This window comes from Triticum aestivum, chromosome 2A, assembly GCF_018294505.1.
Source record: "Triticum aestivum cultivar Chinese Spring chromosome 2A, IWGSC CS RefSeq v2.1, whole genome shotgun sequence".
Taxonomy (NCBI): domain Eukaryota; kingdom Viridiplantae; phylum Streptophyta; class Magnoliopsida; order Poales; family Poaceae; genus Triticum; species Triticum aestivum.
In genome coordinates, this window is record NC_057797.1 from 751,139,771 (window position 1) to 751,160,392 (window position 20,622).

Here is a 20,622-nt window from a genome sequence, read left to right on the forward strand (position 1 = left end):
TGATTATGTGTCTCTTCTTGAGGTCATCTCTGATCATGAGCTTATTATGAGCAAGTAGCCAGAGAAAGGTACGAGTATTAGGAGCAACATTCAACATTCAAAAAAGTTTTAGGAGCAACATTTAAGCACCAAACAGGAGGTGTCTAAACAGGTTGCACTCCTCTAAAACTGATGAAATAGCTATTACAGCTTTGGCTTCTCTCATAACACCACCAAACAGGAACTTGTTCTCACAAAATGTGCAGGCTTTGAGAACTCAACAGCGACGAATCAGGATCAATGCATGAAAGCTCACTGATCCATTATGCGCTTGCAAATGTCGCTCGTGTAGAGCCGTATCAATAAGCGTCGGCAGATCCTCAGGCCCATGGATTTCACACACCAAAAAAACTAGATAATGTACAATCAGATTTCAACTTTCAAGCAGGTCACTGACAAACAGCCTTACTTCTGATCTAAATATCCCATGGAGAGTGTAAGTTGTTTTCATATTCATAATGTGCCATGAAGAAAGATCATGTGGTCGACATCATCAGATTTTTTTTTTCATTTGGCGTCATCGGGTCCTCGCCAACAGCTCACTGTATACTGCATACATTTTTTTTCTTTGATATTCTCTGCTGTACCTTTTTCTTCAGATTTTTTCATAACATCTCACACCTAAGGTTGGAGGTCAAATGAAACTTTACACTCGATATGATTGATTTTTGGATAACATTCAAAAGAAGCACGGTAGATAATTCACATTCTTTTACTCCCAAGACAACCATTACCGTAACTTTTCACAAGTTCATCGCCTCTAGTAATAATACATGACACTGAACATAGACAAAATTTCAGTCATCCTCCTCTGAAATGGCAGTCAGCCCAGAGCAGAAATCTTAAGACTCCGCTACAGGGGTCTGCCCATCGTCACAGAAGAATGGCCTCGAAGGCAACTGCAGGCCATCCACACCTCCTTCAAGCATCTCTATGACTTCGCTCATCGGCGGCCGATCGTGAGACTGAATCTGGATGCAGCAAAGCCCAACAACACAAAGTTTCCTCTCCAACTCATGCATCTCAGCACGCATCTCACCCAGTTCCTGTTTGCTTAGCCGGTCATACACCCACGACGGGTAGAATGTCTGGCTTGAGTTCGCCGTGCCCGGGTCAGCATTCCTCCCCCTCCGGCCATCTCCAGCAGCAGCATCCCGAAGCTGTAAACGTCAGATTTGGTCGATATGACGCCGAAGCTCCGGGATATCATTTCAGGAGCTATGTACCCAATGGTTCCCCGTAGGGCGCTCAACGGCACAAAACTGTTGTCCCTTGGGTACAGCTTGGCAAGGCCGAAATCGGCAACCTTTGGGACGAAATTGCTGTCAAGAAGGATGTTGTGCGGCTTGATGTCAAAGTGCAGAATCTGCATGTCGCATCCTTGATGCAGGTAGTTGATCCCCCTGGCAATGCCCAAGGCGATTTCATTAAGCTTGTCCCAGGAGAAACTCCTCTCAGCCGAGAAGATGTACTTGTCCAGAGAACCATGGGGCATATACTCGTAGGCTAGCACCCTCCTCATTTCCTCCGAGCAGAACCCGACTAGACGCACCACATTGACGTGGTGGATCCTCCCGATGGTGGAGACCTCACTGATGAAATCTTCTCCATCGCAGCTGGATTTACCATCTAGCATCTTGATGGCCACATAGACATTGCCTGGGAGCAGAACGCCCTTGTACACCGAGCCATAGCCTCCCTGGCCCAGCTTGTCTCTGAAATGGCTTGTTACTGCGACAATATCTGTGTAGGCGTACCTTGTCGGGCCGATCATTTGCTGCATCCGTAGGAACTTCTCGACCGCATCAATTGTGATCCTCGTTTTCCAGTATTTGTGAGCTATGAAGAACAATACCACCAGGGGAGCAACCACGAACCTGCATAGTACTGCACATATAGAACAATTTTACGTGAGATCGCCAAGAAATTACACTTGTAGCTTGTATATGTAATAGTCCTCTATATGTATCGACGTACCAGCAATCAACTTCAATATCGACGTAGAGTATAGTACTGCAACCTGTAGTGTGCCGAGATGTTCATTGGAAGAAACTGTTGTTCTAAATGCGCAATGCAATACTTCAAAATCGAGTGCCAAAATGATCACAGCCGAACGCGCAACGAGATACACCACTGAATACCCAGGGCCTAGGCTGCAGACATTGGAGAAAACGTGGAAAAGTAAGGAATGTATGTATTTTCCAAAACAGAAGCACAGTGTATAGATATAAACTCACACAAAGCGATCCTTTATGCACCCCTTGAAGCCCTCCAAAGTCCTTTGATATCTGAAAGGAAACCTAACGGCAAATCCTCTCCTCATGGATTCTACCAGAATTTCATGACTTGCATTATCTAATCGCATGCTCCGACCACCCAAAGCAGCCATGGCCAAGTACCCGCAAGAAGGCTCAAGGTCCCCAACAGAAATATAGTCAATCAACACATAGACAAAAGAATACCTCGTGTTCAGGCAAGTGACCGGTATGTAGTCACTATTGTTCGTGACCACCCGCGAACAATTCACAAAGCTAGGCCACGTAACGAAAAAAGGGTCAAATATGATGGAGCCGTCGGACTGCTGGAGGCCATGTAGATAAGGGCGTTGATCCCAGCGAGGAAGAGGGCAGCTACTGCTCATGTCCAAGTTGGCGTCCACGACCCAGAAGGAAGAATACTTGTAGTCAATCTCAGTGACAAAGTATGTCCCTGTGTTGATCTGAATTGTAGCATTGCTATCGGTGCAGGTAAGCTCGTATGACGGAGAACCACACCACCATGGATCGCCTTGCAGGCGGAAAGGGTACTGGACGTCTTGGAGATGACCGCAATAGAAAGGAGAGCAGGTATACCTGCTATTATCAGTAATATCATGTCGCCCCTGAACATCCACGGCAAGAACTGCGACCATGAAATGCACCAGGAACCACCATGGAGGCATCGATGATAGTCAACTGTTTATCTCTTGTTCTGGCTTTGTTGCGTGCTTTTTTCTCATGTTTAATGGACTGTAAGGAAACAAGGGTGAAAACAAATACGAAATATACAAGGGATGATGGAATAAAAGAATCTGTAGAATGACCCGGTCAGAGATGGTTAACATCCACATCACTGCTGCCATATGTCATCATAAAGAGGATGTTGCGATATGTATATGATCCTTGTTAACTCCTCCTGGTTAGTATAATCAGGGAGGGATGCTGGTATATGCTTCTGTGACTTGGCAAGGAGGTTGATACATGTCAGTGTCAGGTCTTGGATTCTACTGTAGTGATGCAGTCTACAAAGCTTGATCTACAACGATGCAGTCACCTAGCTACTACAAAACAACATACAGGAGGTTTGCACCGATCCACGAACGGAGGAAGTTCTTACTCAGGCAAGCACAACTTAGACTACTGACTTTCTTATGTCTTTGTAATTACAATACCTGGCTTACCTTCATCCATCTCGTAGTGCAGAAGCAGAAAGATGAGTATATTCCTTGTCACAGCCCTGGTGGTCTGCCTTGTCAGCCATGGAACCGACATGACCACAGCTTCAGCAGCTTGGGATGACCAAGATTTCTTCAGAAACTGTCCGCCATCCCGGTGCAGCAAAGATGGACCCGAGATCTGGTTCCCACTCCGGCTTGATTCCAGCAATACACCATCATCCTGCGGTGCAACATGTGCGATGCTAGCATGCTCAGGCCAATCCACTATCATGCTTCACCCACTTCTTGGCCCATGCAATGTCAACTCCATAAATTACACCGGTGCCCTCCTCAACATCACCCCGCTTACCTCCGCGTGCACAATGATTCAGAATCTCATCTCAATAAGTTCACCACCGGCTGCTGACCACCACTGTACTTCACACTACAGCAGAACTGGAATGCTTGTAGGCTTCTCAAGGGAGTTCACGCCAAGCGGAATTACTCAGTATCCTGTCTATGATGACAGAGGTGGTTACTATGCTTCTGCCTCAGCTGCTGATACTATCGCTGGCCCAATCTCCTGCCTTAGCAACAAAACCCACTACTCGTATTTGGTGGCAACTGATGCATTCATGTATGATCTTCCATTGGACTGCAAGGTCATATCAGATGCCGCCCTCCCGATATTTGGCACAGGATATTATGGCTCCAAGCACGATGTTGAAGAAGGAGCCCTCCAATTTTATGACATAGCAGTCGACTGGAGTGAAGAGAGGCGTGATTCTGGACCATGGTTCAGCCGAACCTATGGTCGACGCCGTACGATTCAACATCCTGCTACATGTGGATCCACGTCACGCATTGTTTAATATGCAAACAGCTCCCATCATGCATTTTTTAATCAATCATGCACGGATCCTTATGAAAAGTGTCCAGAGATTAATGGTGTCGAGCGTAGGTTCGGCAGAACCATGGTTCCGTATAACATTTTCGCTGGAGTGAACAGGAGCCGTTATCCATTCCCTCTGAGTGCCAAAAATGCGAACAGAACAGGCAGCGCTGCGCATTCAGCTCACAAAGGAACGAAACATTCTGCTTGTCTCAACCCCATAAAGGTATCATTAATTTCTAACATCGAGAAAACCCATGCCATCCTATATTATCCTGTTAACTCCCAGTTTTGTAGTTTAAAATCATTGAGAATTTCCTATTTAGTGTACTCATATACTGATGTGCGATATTTCCATGAGTTTTGTTGTCAAATTATTTTGCATACCAGTAGAACAAACATCTGGGTAGCAAAAAGATTATAAGCTTGTGTAAATAAATTCTCATCTGAATCCTCTGAAATTTAAGAAACAAAATGGGGTCAAGTATTTTGATGCCAGAGACGTACCACTAAACATTGGAGAGAAACTTCGAGTGTTCCAAAAGTAGAAAAAAAAATCTAAGCAACTCTACCAAATACAGCATGACAATTATGGTAATGACCTGGGTTTATTTGATCAATTAATGGACGACCATGTCTCACGCGTAACAGTATACTAATATAACTTTTAGCATTTACATGATAGACAGACAAAAACACATTTGAGATAAACACAAGCAATCTCTCAACTGTAATACAGTAACTTCAGAATTCCTAGAACGTATTCCAAGAACTTCAGGTTTCTATGGTTGCTATTGAACGTGAGCCAACATTTTACAGCCATGTTTGTTTCTAATTCCCCCCTGTACCAACTGCATTCCTAAAGTTTTTCGCTTACCAAGACAATCGGGTTGCAACGATTTAGGCCAAACCAAATCCAAAATACATGCTAGTACCTCATCGTAGTTATCTTACTAAATTCCGCTAAAAATATGCATTGCTCTCAGGATTGTTCTGGCGAGGTGACATGCCAAATAACTGCATATGACAAAAAGCTTGAATCCAAAACATGTATAGTTAGGCAGCTTGAATCCATCACCATCCATTCACTTCCAGGCATTATTATACGGGAAAATGAAGTACCAGAGCCTGATGCTGCATGAGCTGTACTAATATTGATGTAAATGTACTACTGTGCAAAAATAAATAGATCTGTATGGTGAAGAATATAAGATGGATACATATCACACAGAACAGAATAGCTTAAAGAACCACCTGGCTAGGAGAAATATAAGAAGCGAAAACAAGAAATGCATATGCATGATATGCCTGCAGAAAGTTTACCTGGGATCATGTGCGTCGCCATTGTGACATATGGTTGCCAGTAACAGTGCACGGTATATCAGATGGGTTTTGGGGGCATACAAGGGAGTTGGCCATGACAGGTTGAAGACATACAAGAAGGAATTTTCAAAAATAAGAGGTTGTTTCGACGGGTGATGGGGGCAAGATATGTGAGATTGTGACTGTGAGGTGGGATAAAACCCTTAATCCAACCAAGTTACCGAGCAGGGCCTACCCTTATGATTCTCAATCTTTTCCTAATCTTTACCTACTAATAAACCAGCTATTGCTTCTGGTCGTCCGTCGTGGTTGTTTTGCAGAAAACACCCTATAGTTCCCTGAAATCAACCCGCACTACAGGTTTTAGTAAGTCAAAAAACGTTTCGAATTTACATAAAGCCCCTTGAGTTTTCTTTCGAAGCAGAGGGGGGCGGGTCGTGTGTTGCTGCCTGCTGGATCGAGGGGAGAAGAAGCACGCGCTGTGGCTCTCCTCGGGAGTTCGGAGCGAGAGCTCGTGGACGACGAGCGCGGGGTGCGGCGGCGTACGGGCGTCGCGGGCCCGCAATGGGCTTGGCGGTCCTCGGGGTGCAGAGGATGGACATGGCCATCGGCAGGGCAGTGGCGGCCGAAGGAGGAGGGGCAAAGAGAGCAGCAGAAGGCGGACGCAGGGCTCGCTTGGCGCACGGGAGGCCGTGAAAGGGGTGGAGCTCGCCGGTCGCGTACGGACGCAGGGGCGGCCATGGGCTGCAGTGACCGGGCGCACAAGGTGAAGGCGTCACAACAGCTGATGTTGCAGGAGACAGTAAGGGGCCCGGCGGAGGACATAGGGAGGGGAGGCAGAATTTGGCAACCGCGACGGCCAGCAGCAGCGGTGGCGCTATGGCCATCCGGTGAGCAGAGGGCGGGCGCGGCAGCAGCGCACGACCCGTGCGAGAGGAGGGCGGTGGGCCACGACAGGATCAGGAAGGGGCGGAGCTCGGGCATAGCAGGAGGGCGGAGGAGAAGGTCGGGCGAGGTGGCACAAAGGCGAGCAGGCGGCAGGGGTCGAGGAGGAAGGAGGCCAAGGCGGCGGCGCTCCTGCGGCCGGCCGGCGGCAGAGGATCGGGAACATCTCCCGATCGAGAATAGGATGGAGGTGGGGTTCGAGCAGGTGAGGTTGTGCGTGATGCGTGGGGTCGAGCGAGCGCTCACGAGAGGGGAGGCAGAAGGGGAGGGACCATGGCGACGGCAAGGAGTGTTGCTGCTGCAGATCAACTCACGTTGAAGGTTGTTGCTGCTTCGTGGATGTGTGGACGCGCTCGGGCGCGTGGATCTAATCCAGCTCCCACGCACTTGTGAAGAGGGGCTGCGCTGGGCGTCGGCCGCCTCGCGTGAGCTACACACGCGTTCCCTTGGTCCCACACCACCGCCTAGGCCTACCTCATCTTCTGGTCCAGTAGTTTCTTATCCACACGCAATCTCTCCTTATAGATTCATGCGCCCGTGATTCCAAGCTTGCTGCACAGCTGGGGAATTAACAACATTTGCTTAGCCACTTGAAAATACAAAAGCTCAGGTTTTATGCCCGGTACTGAATGTTTTAACCACCCATGCTGAATAAAATACTCCCGCCTTTTCTAAATATAAGTTTCTAAAGATTCCAGTATGACTATATACCGAGCAAAATGGGTCAATCTACACTCTAAAATACATCTATATACATTTATATGTAGTCCATATTAAAATTTATAAAAAAAACTTATATTTAGGAACAGAGAGAGTAGTACCTAGGCACTGAATTAAAATGGGTTGGTAGCATATCAACGAGAACAGACCAAGGTAGAGACCGATCACACATTTACGTACCCTTTTTTCCTTTTTTTTCCTCCCTACATCCGGATAGTTTCTAGAGCTGGCCATAGAGATATCATGGTTGTGTCAACTATAACTAAAATGGTATTAAGGCTATGCATAATAATATATTTGTAACTCCCTTGGGATTAAAATATGCACTAACATATTGAATTGCTCCGGCCTAATCTATACCTACTAATAAAAGAAATAGGTATTCTTGGTGCGTCATGCTATTTTGTAGGAAACGCCGTCAAGTTTTTGGTAATAAATCTGTAGTACATATTAATCGATTTTTAAAATATCCATAGCTTTTTAACCCTAACTCCAAATTTAACATGTTATATATGAAATTTGATTACAAAAATATGTAGAATCTGAATACGATATTATATTTAACTGTTATCATCCTGTGCCGAAAGGGAGACGTCTTAAAATTGACAACATTCAGACGTGTTGTGATGGTATGAACACTGAGAGCCAGCGTCGACAAGAGTGGGAAGAAGGATAAATAGAAACACAAATGGGATGCCATGTGTTGAAATAAAGGACACGGACCTACGAATTCATGGTTATTAGATTAGTGAGTGTTTTTTCATCCGTTGCAACGCACGAGCTCATTTGCATTGTATGCCGAAGGGGAGACGTCTTAAGATTGACAACATTCAATCGTGTTGTATTGATGTCAACATTGAGGCCAGCGTCGACGAGAGTGAGAAGAAAAATAAATAGAAACACAGATGGAATGCCATGTGTTGACATAAATGATATGGACCTACTAAAGTTTGGACTCATGGTTATTAGATCGGGAAGTGTTTTTTTTTCACACCCGTTGCAACGCACGGGCTCATTTGCTAGTAATAATAAACCAGTGATTATTTCTGGTCATCCGTCATCGAGCTTTTTGCAAAAAAGTCCCTACTGTTTTTTTATTCAACCCGCGGTCCTCGTCATAAGTCAACTCGAACCGGTACAAAGGAAAAAAAAATAACCCAGCCCCGCCTCCGCCTCGCGGCGCTCTACCCCGCCCCACTGCGCGCCGTCGGCCGCCCCGCTGGCCGCTTCCTGCCTCCCACCCAGAAACGGCGACAGGCATTTGCCAACGGACGGATCTAGGCGTAGGAGGGTTAGAGAGGCGCTCGGAAGGCCAATGAGGCTGGGGGCGCCGGATCCAGAGTTCGGGGTGGCGCCATGGTTGCTCGGTGAGCTCCTGCCAGGAAACATGGCGGGGCGAGATTTAAAGGGAGATAGGAGAGAGAAGGGGAAGGGAGTAGCGACGGAGTCTGCTGCTCACCGGCGAGGGCGACATGTGGGGAATATAGACGTTCCGTCCAGTCCGACTGACGAAGGATTAGGGGAGGGGCGGGCTGTGGAGACTTCGGGGTGGCTGGTGGAGATGTTGGCCTTGCCGGAAGGCCGGAGGAGGCGACTGGTGGCGGCTCGACATGGCTGCACTACACGGGAGCGGAGGCAAGAATTTGGTGGCCAGTCCGTGTGGATGCAGATGAGATCCAGCCGTGATGAGGGGGTGGGGTCTCATTTGACCCGCGCCCGATCCACTCTGGGGCGTAGCATCCGAGGACGCACCTCGCAGCGCCGGCTCGCATCGCGACTCTCCGCCGTCGGGTCGCCGGCCGGCTGACATTGCTTTGCGGCTGTCGGAAGCAACGGGCCGGCCTGCATGAGGAAAGGAAACGGGAGGCAGATAGTTGTCACGGCCGCCGTGTGCAAGTCAGCTAGCCCATTGGCGGCGTTGCCGAAGCCCGCGTTGACGGCCACCAGCGCCTCCCCGTCCCCCTCAGCCGATGCCGGCAACAACCCAGGAACAACCCACCGACGCCACCACAGGTCGTAGCGGTGCGCGACTCCAAAGCAACTGTCCCTGCCTTCCCTCCTCAGCTACCAGCCTACCAACACTACTCTAGCACCGCTGCAACGCCGCTCTTGCTCCTGGGTTGTGATGATGGAGCGAGGCAGCCGATGTGCCGGACTCTACAGGCAGGGGAAAAGTAGAGATGTGGTGTTCCGCTGTGTGGTGTGGTGCCGAGAGAGATACAGATGGGGCAGAGATGTGGTGCTGGGGAGATAACGTGTACGACTTTGTCAGCGGAGAGTTGATAAACTGGGGATGGACGTGTATGACGCGTGGAGCCACCAGCACAGTAAGACTGGTTTCTTCTAGCAATCTCTTTTTGTGGATACTTCTAGCAATCGGCCTCTCGAAAAAAGTTTAGGTGATAACGTGTGCACGCATGTCGACAGATAAATGTTTTCCTGTTTTTAGTTACAGTTGATTTAGTTTGGATCCCGCACAGACAGAAAATATCCCCAATTCCATCATGCACGCGTGCACGCATGTACTTGTTCTCCGACATTCACACGTTGCCCGATTTGGTGCTAAATATTTTCGTTATTAGGTTGGATACTTATGTTTGTCTCCCTCACAAATTCATACTGACTGAATATCTGGATACGAAAATAGGAAGATAACAAAATATTTATATATAGCATACACGTCGAACGAAAATAAATTCCAAACTTCTGTAGCAATAAATATCAACTTGAACTTCAAGCCAAAATACATGATTCTAATGCTTATGTGCAGTGTAATTAACAAAAAAATTGAGTTTATGATGCAAAATCTAATCAATTTATTTCTTAATTAACACATTCTAGAAAACTCTCACGAGGGCAAAATAATGCGCATGAGAAAAAGCAAAGTTATGCAAATATGCAGTCAAAGCAAAAGAAAGCTAAAATAGACCAAATTACGTCTACCTGTGAATTGAGACGCAACAGACTAGGCAAAGACTTAGTCCTACATATATCGCAACAAAATAGCAACTTAAAACATCTATATGACGAGGACTTCACGGTCAGCACACATGATAGAAGCATACATGTTTTGACGTTAGACATATACCGCGTTTTTGTTGTCTGATGATGTCACTAAATCAAAATAAGTATTATGTGTGTTTTATTATCGGTATGGTAATCTAAAGATAGAGTTGTTCACCCGATTAGTTAACTAGGATTCATGTCCCATGTTCCGAACTAGCGCCCCAAAGAATCCTATTGTCAATTGAACTATCATTTTTGTCATCATCAAACTTATCCTTTACCTTGCCAGCCTAATTGAGACAATTGGCATTTGCTTCGCAACGAAGCAAGTCAACTTATTTTTCTCCCGTTGCAACGCATGGGCATGTTTACTAGTTGACCCTAAAGACTCAATCTGTTACCAGAGTTGGTAACGAAAAAAAAACTCTGATCCTCACCCCATCCTCTCCCACACCCACTGGCCAGTGGCCATATATCAATGTTGGATCTAACTTTTATCGCTTGAGTTAATTAGTAGTTAATTTTCATTTTACGTACTAAACAAACAACCAAATCTTGTTCGCATCTTTGATATTTGCAGGTTCGCGTGTAAAAATCATTGCAGGTACTACTCCTATCCAAACTTTTATCTTTACTAAAAAAAGATGAAATTGAAGTATATATCTGCTGCACATAAAGTAATTAGCTACCTATTCCCGCTCTTACATTCTCTCATCCCCATTACAATCGCTAAAGCGGCAATTTCCAACCCTAAGGAATATCCTGATTTCCATGTATTCAGCTACATCATCTTCGGCGGCATTTGTTGTTCTTCTGTTGACGGTGGTCCCTGCTCTTTATCTTTCGCTGAAGACAAGATACAATGAAGAGATACATTTGAAAGTCGAAATCTTTCTCAAGACATATGGTACATCAAAACCCACAAGGTACACTTCCTCCGAAATCAAGAAGATAACCAGACGATTCAAGGATAAATTAGGACGTGGTGGATTTGGGTGTGTGTACAAAGGTGAGCTACCAAATGGAGTTCCTATGGCGATCAAGATGTTAGAGAAATCTAATGGAGAGGGGCAGGAATTCATCAACGAAGTTGCAACTATCGGGAGAATCCACCATACAAACATTGTTCGCCTCCTTGGCTTTTGCTCTGAAGGGACAAGAAGGGCTCTTATTTATGAATTCATGCCTAAAGATTCATTGGAGAAATATATATTCTCGGGTAATTCTATTGTTTCCCGAGAACTCCTGGCACCAGATAAAATGCTAGATATTGCTTTAGGCATTGCTAGAGGAATAGAATACTTGCATCAAGGATGCAATCAGCGCATCCTCCACTTGGACATCAAGCCTAACAACTACAGCTTTAATCCGAAGATCTCAGACTTCGGCCTTGCAAAGTTGTGTGCACGGGACCAAAGCATCATTACCTTGACTGCAGCAAGAGGCACTATGGGCTACATTGCACCAGAACTATACTCTAGGAACTTTGGAGGGATATCCTACAAGTCAGATGTTTACAGTTTTGGCATGCTGGTGTTAGAAATGGTGAGTGGGAGGAGGAACACAGACCCAAGTATTGGGATCCAGAACCAGGTATATCTCCCAGAGTGGATCTATGAGAAAGTAATGACTGGAGAGGAATTGGTGCTTACTTTGGAAGTGACAGCAGAAGAGCAAGAAAAGACAAGACAGCTGGCTATTGTGGCACTTTGGTGTATTCAGTGGAACCCAAGAAACCGGCAATCGATGACAAAGGTGGTAAACATGTTATTGGGAAGTTTGCAGGATCTGCAGATGCCCCTTTGTCCCATCTGACAATCGCCGCACGCCATAACAAAAGATGAAGATCGTATCACCATAGTGTACTAGGCCTACATGCTTGAGGGATATATTTAATTCATGTACTCCCTCCGTTTCTTTTTACTCCGCATACAAGATATGTTTGAAGTCAAACTACGCAAAGTTTGACCAAATTTATATTAAAAAATGTCAGCACCTACAATACTAAAGTTATATAGTGAAAATTAATTTCATGATGCATCTAATGATATTGATTCCAAATTGTGAATGTTGATATTTTTTTTCCTTATAAAGTTGGTCAAACTTTACTAAATTTAACTTCAGAAAAAAATTATATGGAAACTGAAAAGAAATGGAGGGAGTTTTAAATGCTAAACTAGATTACATGGTAGTGCAATTGGTAGCAGTAGTATGTACAACTTGAAAGGTTCGTTGTTTAGTCAGCTTCCTGGTGCATCTTATGAGCCACTATATTGTGATAACTATGAAGTAGAAACATATGTAATTGGATTTGATTTGCAATGAAGTAGTTAAAGAATGAGGAACCTGGTAGTTATTGTTGTGAATTATCTTCAGCACTATTTTTTGATTCTGTAGTACACTAGGCATCCCAGTTCCTCATTCCGAATGCAATTAGGAAAAAAAACGAAAGATGAGGTTATGTATACCTAAGCAAGCCCAGATTGCGCGGAGGAGCTGAGCTAGCCAATGGGAGAGAGCATGGTGGTGACCGGCGGCGACGCTGCTGCCGTCGTTGGAATTAACCACCAGCGCCGCCACCAATGGTACCGCCCCCCAGGGAAGAAAGGAAGACAGAAGGGGAGGAATAAAGTAAAATAATCTAGCTAACATAAGATACCACGCGAGCGCCTCGCCGCACCCGCCGCGGCCGACTGTACGCGCCGCCACCGCCGGGGGCATGGCTTTTTTTTTCTTGAGACAGCCGGGGGCATGGATAAGGATGTCAACCGAACAGGCTCAACTACGCGGCCCATACAAAGTAAGTAGTAGTACAAAACGTTCATGACCCAGATCGACCAGCAGGGCCTGTCCACTTCCTAGTGCATGCAATACTCAAGGCCTTCAGATGGTAGTCATTTTTGCCCCTCAAAAAAAAGATGGTAGTCATGGTAGTCATTTTTTTTTGCGGGTAGATGGTAGTCATTTTGATATAAAAAAAAGGGTGATCCCTATTTCACTCAAATCGTTAGCCCCTTGCAACCACAAAGAAATGGTCACTCCCATCTTCTCACCAACCGTGGAGTTTTTACTTTTTTTTTCATAAATTCGTTTATTCAGAATATTTTATCTCTTGAACCGTGCGTCCAAATCTTGAAGCGATTTCACCATTGTATTTCTCATATCAAGACCTTCAAAACTAGATTTCATGTCAATAGATTTCAACAAAAAATAAAAAAAATAAAAAAACATGTGAATGAAAAAAAGAAAAAATACGCAAAAAACTAAGAAAACAAAAACCAAAAAGACCGGAAGCCAAAAATAATAATGGTTAAAAATAGAAGAAAAAACCCAAAGCACTGAAGCCCTTTTTTTCACTTCTTTTCGCTTTTCAAGAAACATAGTTGTGCTTCTTGCGGAAGCAACGATATGCCTCCACACCAGAAGCAAAGTAAATCTATGCTTCTTGTGGAAGTAAATATTTTTTGCTTTCTGAAAAGCACAAATGTGCTTCTTGCTGAAACAAATCACAGTTTCTACGTGGATGCACATATATTTTTCTTTCCGAGAAGCACATATGTGCTTCTTGCGGAAGCAAAAAGAAATCGTGATTTTTTTTCCAAACCTAGGGAAAATCCAAAAGCTAGAAAACTCAGAAAAAGCCCATCTAGAACCCGAAAGCACATATAAAAAATAAAAAAATCGAGAGAGTATGTGGCAGCAGCTAGACGCACCACTTGGCATGCTTTTTGGGCACCAAAGGTGACCCCTGGAGGTCCCTACAAGCGGTAACCTCGAGTTAGTTGCTCGCACATAGGTCGTTTCACATACCCTCCCGCGCGCCTATATGGGCCGGCACATTTCGCTTTTGTCTCCCCACCAGTTTTTGGGAATATTCTAGAACCTTCACTGAACTAGCTTTTTCTTGTTTCCTTTGTGTTTTCTTTTGGTTTTCCTTTCTTTTTCTTTTTTATTTTTTTACCTTTCCATTTTATTTTTTCCCTTATTCAAACCCAAGAACTTATTTTAATTAAATTTTAAACTCGTGAACATTTTCAGATTCGTGAAGTTTTTATAAATCCATAAATATTTTTTTCAAATTCAAATTATTTTTGAAAATCATGCAAAAAGAACATAAATTTAACGAACAATTTTTAAATTCCTTAACATTTTTTGCCATGTGTGAACATATATTTGAAATACAGGAACATTTTTTAAATTGTGCACGTTTTTTGAATTTTGAGAATATTTAAAAAAAATCATGAACATTTTCTGAACTCGGATCATCTTTTGAAAGCATGCACTATTTTTTAATTTATAAAAATTTTCGTATTTTGCGAACATTTTTCAAAATCACAAACAGTTTCTGAATTCACGAAAATGGCGAGAATTGACATGCCCAGGATTTGTCATATTGCTGAAGGAACATTGTGATGCTACATCAACGTAAAATAATGACAATTGCTAACCCCAACATAATTTGCCATCCTGAAAAGTGTTCTCTCAAATTGTGTATTGCCGCCAACTCGTAGTTCCCTAGAGGTGTGTGTGCATGAAAGCGAGCGCTTTGACATTCGTGCAGGGGATTTAGAGGGCGAAACTACTATGCGGACGACTCGGTGTGGACGAACTGTGGACGATGGAGGATCGAACGGTCATACCCAGTTGTCCACTACGCATGGATGGCATGATCTGCTGCATCGTGTAGAAATCGTCTAGATCCTATCGTGTGTGTAGCAGCGTTGTTTAGAGGGCCTCGGCTGCGCCTGCAAGTCACGAAATTTCTGACGTCATTAGAGCAATAGAAGATGCAGATGCAACAAAAAATAACTAACGTTTACATCTTTGAGGCCCAAAAATCCTTCTCCAACAGATGACGTAGATGCAAAAAGGATTTACATCTCCGTCTCCTAGAGATGTATAATACAATACCTCACGATGCAAATATACATCGCCAACCGCCAATTGCCGTTCCATTTGCTTCCCTCCCTTCTTCCTCCTACCCCACGTCGCACCACCGCCGCCGCTTCGCGCTAGATCCGGCACCACTGCCGCCCCAGGTGCCAGCTCCGACGTTCCTCCGCCTTCGGCCGCCGCTCCGCCGCCCGCCGCCACCAAATTCGGCCCTCGTCCATCGCCTCCCCTCGACCAGCCCTCGACCCTCGTGTCTCCGCTTGTCGCCGCCACTCGAGCCGCCTTGCCGCCCACCTCGTTGCCCGCCGCTGCCGCTTCTCTACCCACCTCTGCACGCCGTCGCTCCAACCTTGCCCGACCCCGCCTCCGCCCGACCTCGCCGCCCCCGCGTCGTCTGCCCCGTCGCCGCCGCCTGACCTCGCCGCCCCCGCGTCGTCCGCCACTTCGCCGCACGCCATGCCGCCGAAGAAGCTTCCAAAGGGCAAAACAAGGTCCTTTGGCGAGCGAGCGAAGCCATTCGGCAACTTCAGCGTGGAGTTCTCCATCGGCCGACACTTCTTGCTCGACACCTACCCCACCGCCCACGAGGCCGCGCGTGCCTACAATGTGGCAGTGTGGCGTGCCGGAAGGCCGAAGACGCACCTCAACTTTCTGGAGATTGAGATCCGGGCGGATGCGGAGATGCTCGTGCCGCAGGGCATTCAGATGGAGGAGATACCGAAGAAGAAGGCGAAGAAGAGGCCGGTCATTATCGTTGGTCCCGGTGATAGTGACGAGGCGGCGATGGCGAGGTTCGCGCGGAAGAATCCGGAGTATGTTGAGGGCGAGCAGGGGTACTTCTGGAAAGCATTATGCCGAGCAAAAGAAGAAGAATATGGAGGACGAGGCCAGCCCCTTGACAAGTAAAAATAAATTGTAAATGGCCTCCGCACATGACAAATTCCGCGGCAACCTCCGGGCCAACACGAACGCCATCAAATCTAACACTGCCAATCTCGACGATCTGGCTGCATGGTGGCCAGATTTGGAGAAGCAAGTCTTCAAGATTGGCCTGGCTATCGATGCACTCCAACAGGAGCGCACATCATCTTCTGCACCACATGGCGAGGAAGGGCTCGGCCCGCACACTGCTCCTCTTCCCAGGACAACCTGTGGTCACCTCGACCCCGAAAATGGCGCGATCGGGCTTCCTCACGGGTCAAATGACCACGTCGATGATTTTCTTCATCAAGAAATCTCTGTGATGCTCAACCACTATCAATTTTTCGGCTATGAGGTTTTCTCTCCGTGGATTAATCTTTCGAAGAGACGCTGCTCTAATAACTTGTAAAATTTCACACGAAGTATCCAACCAACTCAGAAGGCGCGGGATGAATATTTATATCCGGAGCTATCCCGAGTGGGAAATGGCCATTCAGGACATGACGTCCAGCCAATGGCCACCCAACACATAGCTAACGGTCGAATTTCAAACGCACCTGACAATTTTACTTGAGCAACAAGTAAAGTCGACTCATCATTCGAACAATTCTCTCTCAACCCAGAAGGTCATCATCTCTAGCTGACAAGTAAATGCCTTGAAAAACAAAGAGATTTCTCTCACATCTCACTTAGAATATGTTTCGGTGAAGCATCAGATAAACATAAGCTTCGAAAAACTTTGACCGCACTTAGTAGTACGGTGGTCATGTAACTCAAATAAGAGAAAAAGAACCACAAAAGAAAATGCCACGGCTTCTCTTCGTCTTCTTTCTTCTCCGCTGCAGCCAGCAGTCTCGGACCATGCTCTGTAGCAATTGCTTCGCATCGGCAATTTTTTGGGTTCACTTCCATCATGAAATATCTTCTATAGCAATCTTCTTGATTGCCTTAGCATTCTTCTGAGTTTGTAGCAAACTCCTCTAAACACCAGGGACCTAATCTCTCCGTGTGCACTAGCAAACACATTAGTCCCTCACTATTTCTGTCCAGCAGTCTCTAAAACTCTCAGGGAACTCAATGGCACCAACATGTGCAATATTGGTGATGGACTTCGGTTCTTCGAGCATGACATGGCTTGCAGGACCAGCCATCAGCATGTTTTATGTGTTTAGAGGACGAGGACAACGTTGAGCATATCCTGACCCGGTGCATCTATATGCTTGGGAAGTTTGGCACAATGTTTGGGAACTACTCCGGGTTAATATGCAAGGGCCGCTACCAATGGACACAACCAGAGTGGTGGTTTAGGGAAAGCAGGAATTTCAAGACTGCAAATAGGAGAGGTTTCGACACGTTGATCACGGCCGGCGGTGACTTGGTCCCTTTGAAAGGAATGTAATGCAAGGGTATTCAGTAGGGTACAATACCAAAATGACACCGATGGAGCTATCTGTTCATGTGTTGCAAGAGGTGGCCTAGTGGAGGCAAGTGGGTGTTGGTGTTGGTGGTCTACAACGTTTTATGAGAGATTAGTCTAGATTGATGTTGGTGTAAGGCGATTGTTTCTGGTCTGTCCGAATGTTTGCATCCATGATAGACTTCTTGTAAGTATTGTTTTTTTCTTTTTATAAAAATATGGTACGTTTTTGGCATAGTTTTGAAGAAAATAGTTCTCAAAACAAAAAGGATGCTATCTGATAGAGCGCAGGTATCGGTGGCTAACATGTAACCTGGATTTTGGATCCGCTGCTGGTACACATCTGCATGGCTCTATGGCCAGTGCGCTAGTAATAATGCTCTGAATGGCTTGTTGTGATTTTTGAGCGGGTACGGAATCTGAATGACTTCGGTGGTCACTTCTGAATCTATATTCTTGAAAACTCTAATTATAGAGAGTACTCAATTATAGAAGTACGCAGCAGATTTGTTTTTGATTTAGCTCTTTTATTATTAAGAAGAAGGGATCGGGCTCGTCATCGACATCCACGTGGTACTCGCCCAGAAAGCCTAGTTGGAGCTGAGTCAGTCGAGCATGTGTTCAACATGCGCGTTCAGCATTCGGAGGAGCCTTTACAGCGAAGAGCAAAAATGATTGATTTTGTAAGCAGAGTGGTCTAAGTGCCTAGCGAAACCAAGACGACCGGCAGTGCGTGGTAGGAAGCAGAATTTAGCAACCCGGCCATCGATGGCGTCGTCACGGCCGGAGACGGCGGGGGGAGCTCTATGGAGTAAGCTGCAGGGGCAGGTGGTGCTGGTGACGGGCGCCTCCTCCGGCATTGGCCGCGAGTTCTGCCTCGACCTGGCGCGCGGGGGCTGCCGGGTCGTCGCCGCCGCTCGCCGCGCCGACCGTCTCTGCTCCCTCTGCGACGAGATCAACGCGGCCGCTGAAGCCCCCCTGGCGGTGGCCGTCGAGCTCGACGTCGCTGCCGGCGAGTCGTTCGTCGAGGCCGCGGTGCAGAAGGCGTGGGACGCCTTCGGCCGCGTCGATGTCTTGATCAACAACGCAGGTGTACGAGGTACATATTTTGCATGCTCTAGTGATCACTGATCAGTGCTTCTTTTCTAATCTTGCTCTCTTAAATTTACAATTGAAAACAACTTGGTCGTCATTTTGTTCGGGTTAATGCTTCTTCTTTGCATGCATGTTTGTACAAATATTCCAGCAAAAAATCACGCAAATATACGCATGTTATGCAAGTCAAAATAAATTGTGTTCACAAATAAATTGTGAAATGAGGAGGTAAGAGGACCATGTTAAAACTGTACAAAGAACAATGAAATTCACGCAAGTACAAAAGGACGAGAAGATTTCAATCGGGTGGCTATTAATGTTTCCTAGAGTTTGCTAACATTGGAAACCCTTCCAAATTAGAACTCAACAGTATGCTTTTTGTAGTACAACATTTATATTATTCTAGTTAAATCCGTAATCAACATTTATATTAATACCCACTCCGAGGAAGTAAGTGTGTATGCCATGTCATCAAGCTCCGGGGGTGAAGGAAAAAAAGAACTTATAAGTATGTGCTTTGCGTAATTCAGGAGGTGTGCATTCGGCGTTGGATTGGCCGGAGGACGAGTGGGATAAACTCATGAAGACCAACCTTCGGGGAGTATGGCTCGTGGCCAAGCATGTGTGCAGACGCATGCGTGATGCCAAGCTCAAGGGTTCGGTGATAAACATTTCGTCTACTTCCGGTCTTGATGGTGGGATCACACATGGCTCCTTGGCATACTCAGCCTCCAAGTCTGCCGTGCACTCTGTCACAAAGGTACATAACTACATATATATACTGTACTAGCTTGAGCAATGAATATGTATTGTGTTGCTTTCCGATCATAATAATGCTGTAATAAGCATTCGAATATGATTTTTTGCAGCTAATGGCTTTGGAATTAGGAGCACATGGCATTAGGGTGAACACGATTGCGCCAGGAATCTTCAAGTCGGAGATAACTGCTCCCTTATTGCAAAAGAGGTGGCTGAACGATGTCGTGTCAAAGATTGTGCCACTTAAGAAAATTGGTACTCCTGATCCAGCGTTGACGTCGCTGGTTCGTTTCCTGATCCATGAAACTTCGTCGTATATAAGTGGCAACATATTTGTTGTAGACTCAGGCCTCGTCCTGCCTGGTGTCCCAATATTCTCTTCTCTGTAATTTGATTGCTCGACCTTCTCTCTACTGCCGGTTTGTGGTATTCCATCAATTATTGTCCTTTCTTTGTTATTATACCATTCGCTAATCCGACATATGTATCATGCAAGCGTACGTGCTTGCTTAAAATAAGGTTGATGTATCTCGTCGTGATCATGCATGTGTTTTAAGTGCAGAGTGCGAAAGAAACATAATCATTAATCAACCAGCGTCATTACAATCTTGTTCACAAAGAGTGTCAATCTCATCAGGAACACACTCCAACCACACAGCAGTTTTGGACAGCGAACAACCCGTCATATATAGCAAGAGCATGGCTAGCTTTATTCTGCACGTGTTTGATGAAGGTCATTTATCATGCTGGCGGGTCTGCCCAGTTTTGTGCATCCGTAATGTCATTAGGGTATTGCGTTGTTGCAGATGCCGGATGTAATTGGTATCTTCGTGATATTAATATATTTTCTTTATCGAGAATCATGCTGGTGGGCCAGCCCAGTTTTGTTATTTCCTTTCGGGGGACTTGCTGGAGCTAGGAGCAGTTTCGTCGCGCTTTTTATTTTATTTTTATCCTTGTAGCTCCGAACTTTATGGTTTTCATTAATAAAAATCGGAAGGGTGTGAAGCCTTTCTTTTATCAACAAAAAAATCATGCTGGCAGGTAGCTAGCTGTTGCTTCGTGTCTCCCAGAATTGCAGGAGTCCGCGATCTATTGGCCTCTACTAGTTCCTTGATCATATGCACCGACGTGTTGCAGTCCATGCGAACTACTCCTTCATTTTTGTATACAGGTATTAGGATAAACATTAATGTC

The 20,622-nt window shown here is 45.7% G+C and overlaps 3 protein-coding genes across 3 annotated transcripts; 2 read left to right on the forward strand and 1 right to left on the reverse strand.

Moving 5' to 3' along the window:
- Positions 1 to 673: 673 nt before the first annotated feature.
- LOC123190872 (rust resistance kinase Lr10-like) lies at positions 674 to 6,945 on the reverse strand. Its single transcript, XM_044603601.1, has 3 exons — positions 2,277 to 6,945; positions 2,017 to 2,192; positions 674 to 1,926 (listed from the first exon to the last, which is right to left on the reverse strand). The coding sequence occupies exons 1-3, from the start codon at positions 2,978 to 2,980 to the stop codon at positions 1,094 to 1,096; spliced, it is 1,713 nt and encodes a 570-aa protein (XP_044459536.1). The 5' UTR covers positions 2,981 to 6,945; the 3' UTR covers positions 674 to 1,093.
- On the forward strand, positions 3,511 to 12,155 carry LOC123190871 (rust resistance kinase Lr10-like). Its single transcript, XM_044603600.1, has 4 exons — positions 3,511 to 4,232; positions 4,457 to 4,572; positions 10,921 to 10,944; positions 11,122 to 12,155. The coding sequence occupies exons 1-4, from the start codon at positions 3,511 to 3,513 to the stop codon at positions 12,153 to 12,155; spliced, it is 1,896 nt and encodes a 631-aa protein (XP_044459535.1).
- A 6,184-nt stretch (positions 12,156 to 18,339) lies between these two features.
- Positions 18,340 to 19,944, forward strand: LOC123186421 (3-oxoacyl-[acyl-carrier-protein] reductase FabG). Its single transcript, XM_044598186.1, has 3 exons — positions 18,340 to 18,670; positions 19,197 to 19,426; positions 19,536 to 19,944. The coding sequence occupies exons 1-3, from the start codon at positions 18,340 to 18,342 to the stop codon at positions 19,812 to 19,814; spliced, it is 840 nt and encodes a 279-aa protein (XP_044454121.1). The 3' UTR covers positions 19,815 to 19,944.
- The last annotated feature ends 678 nt before the right edge of the window (positions 19,945 to 20,622 follow it).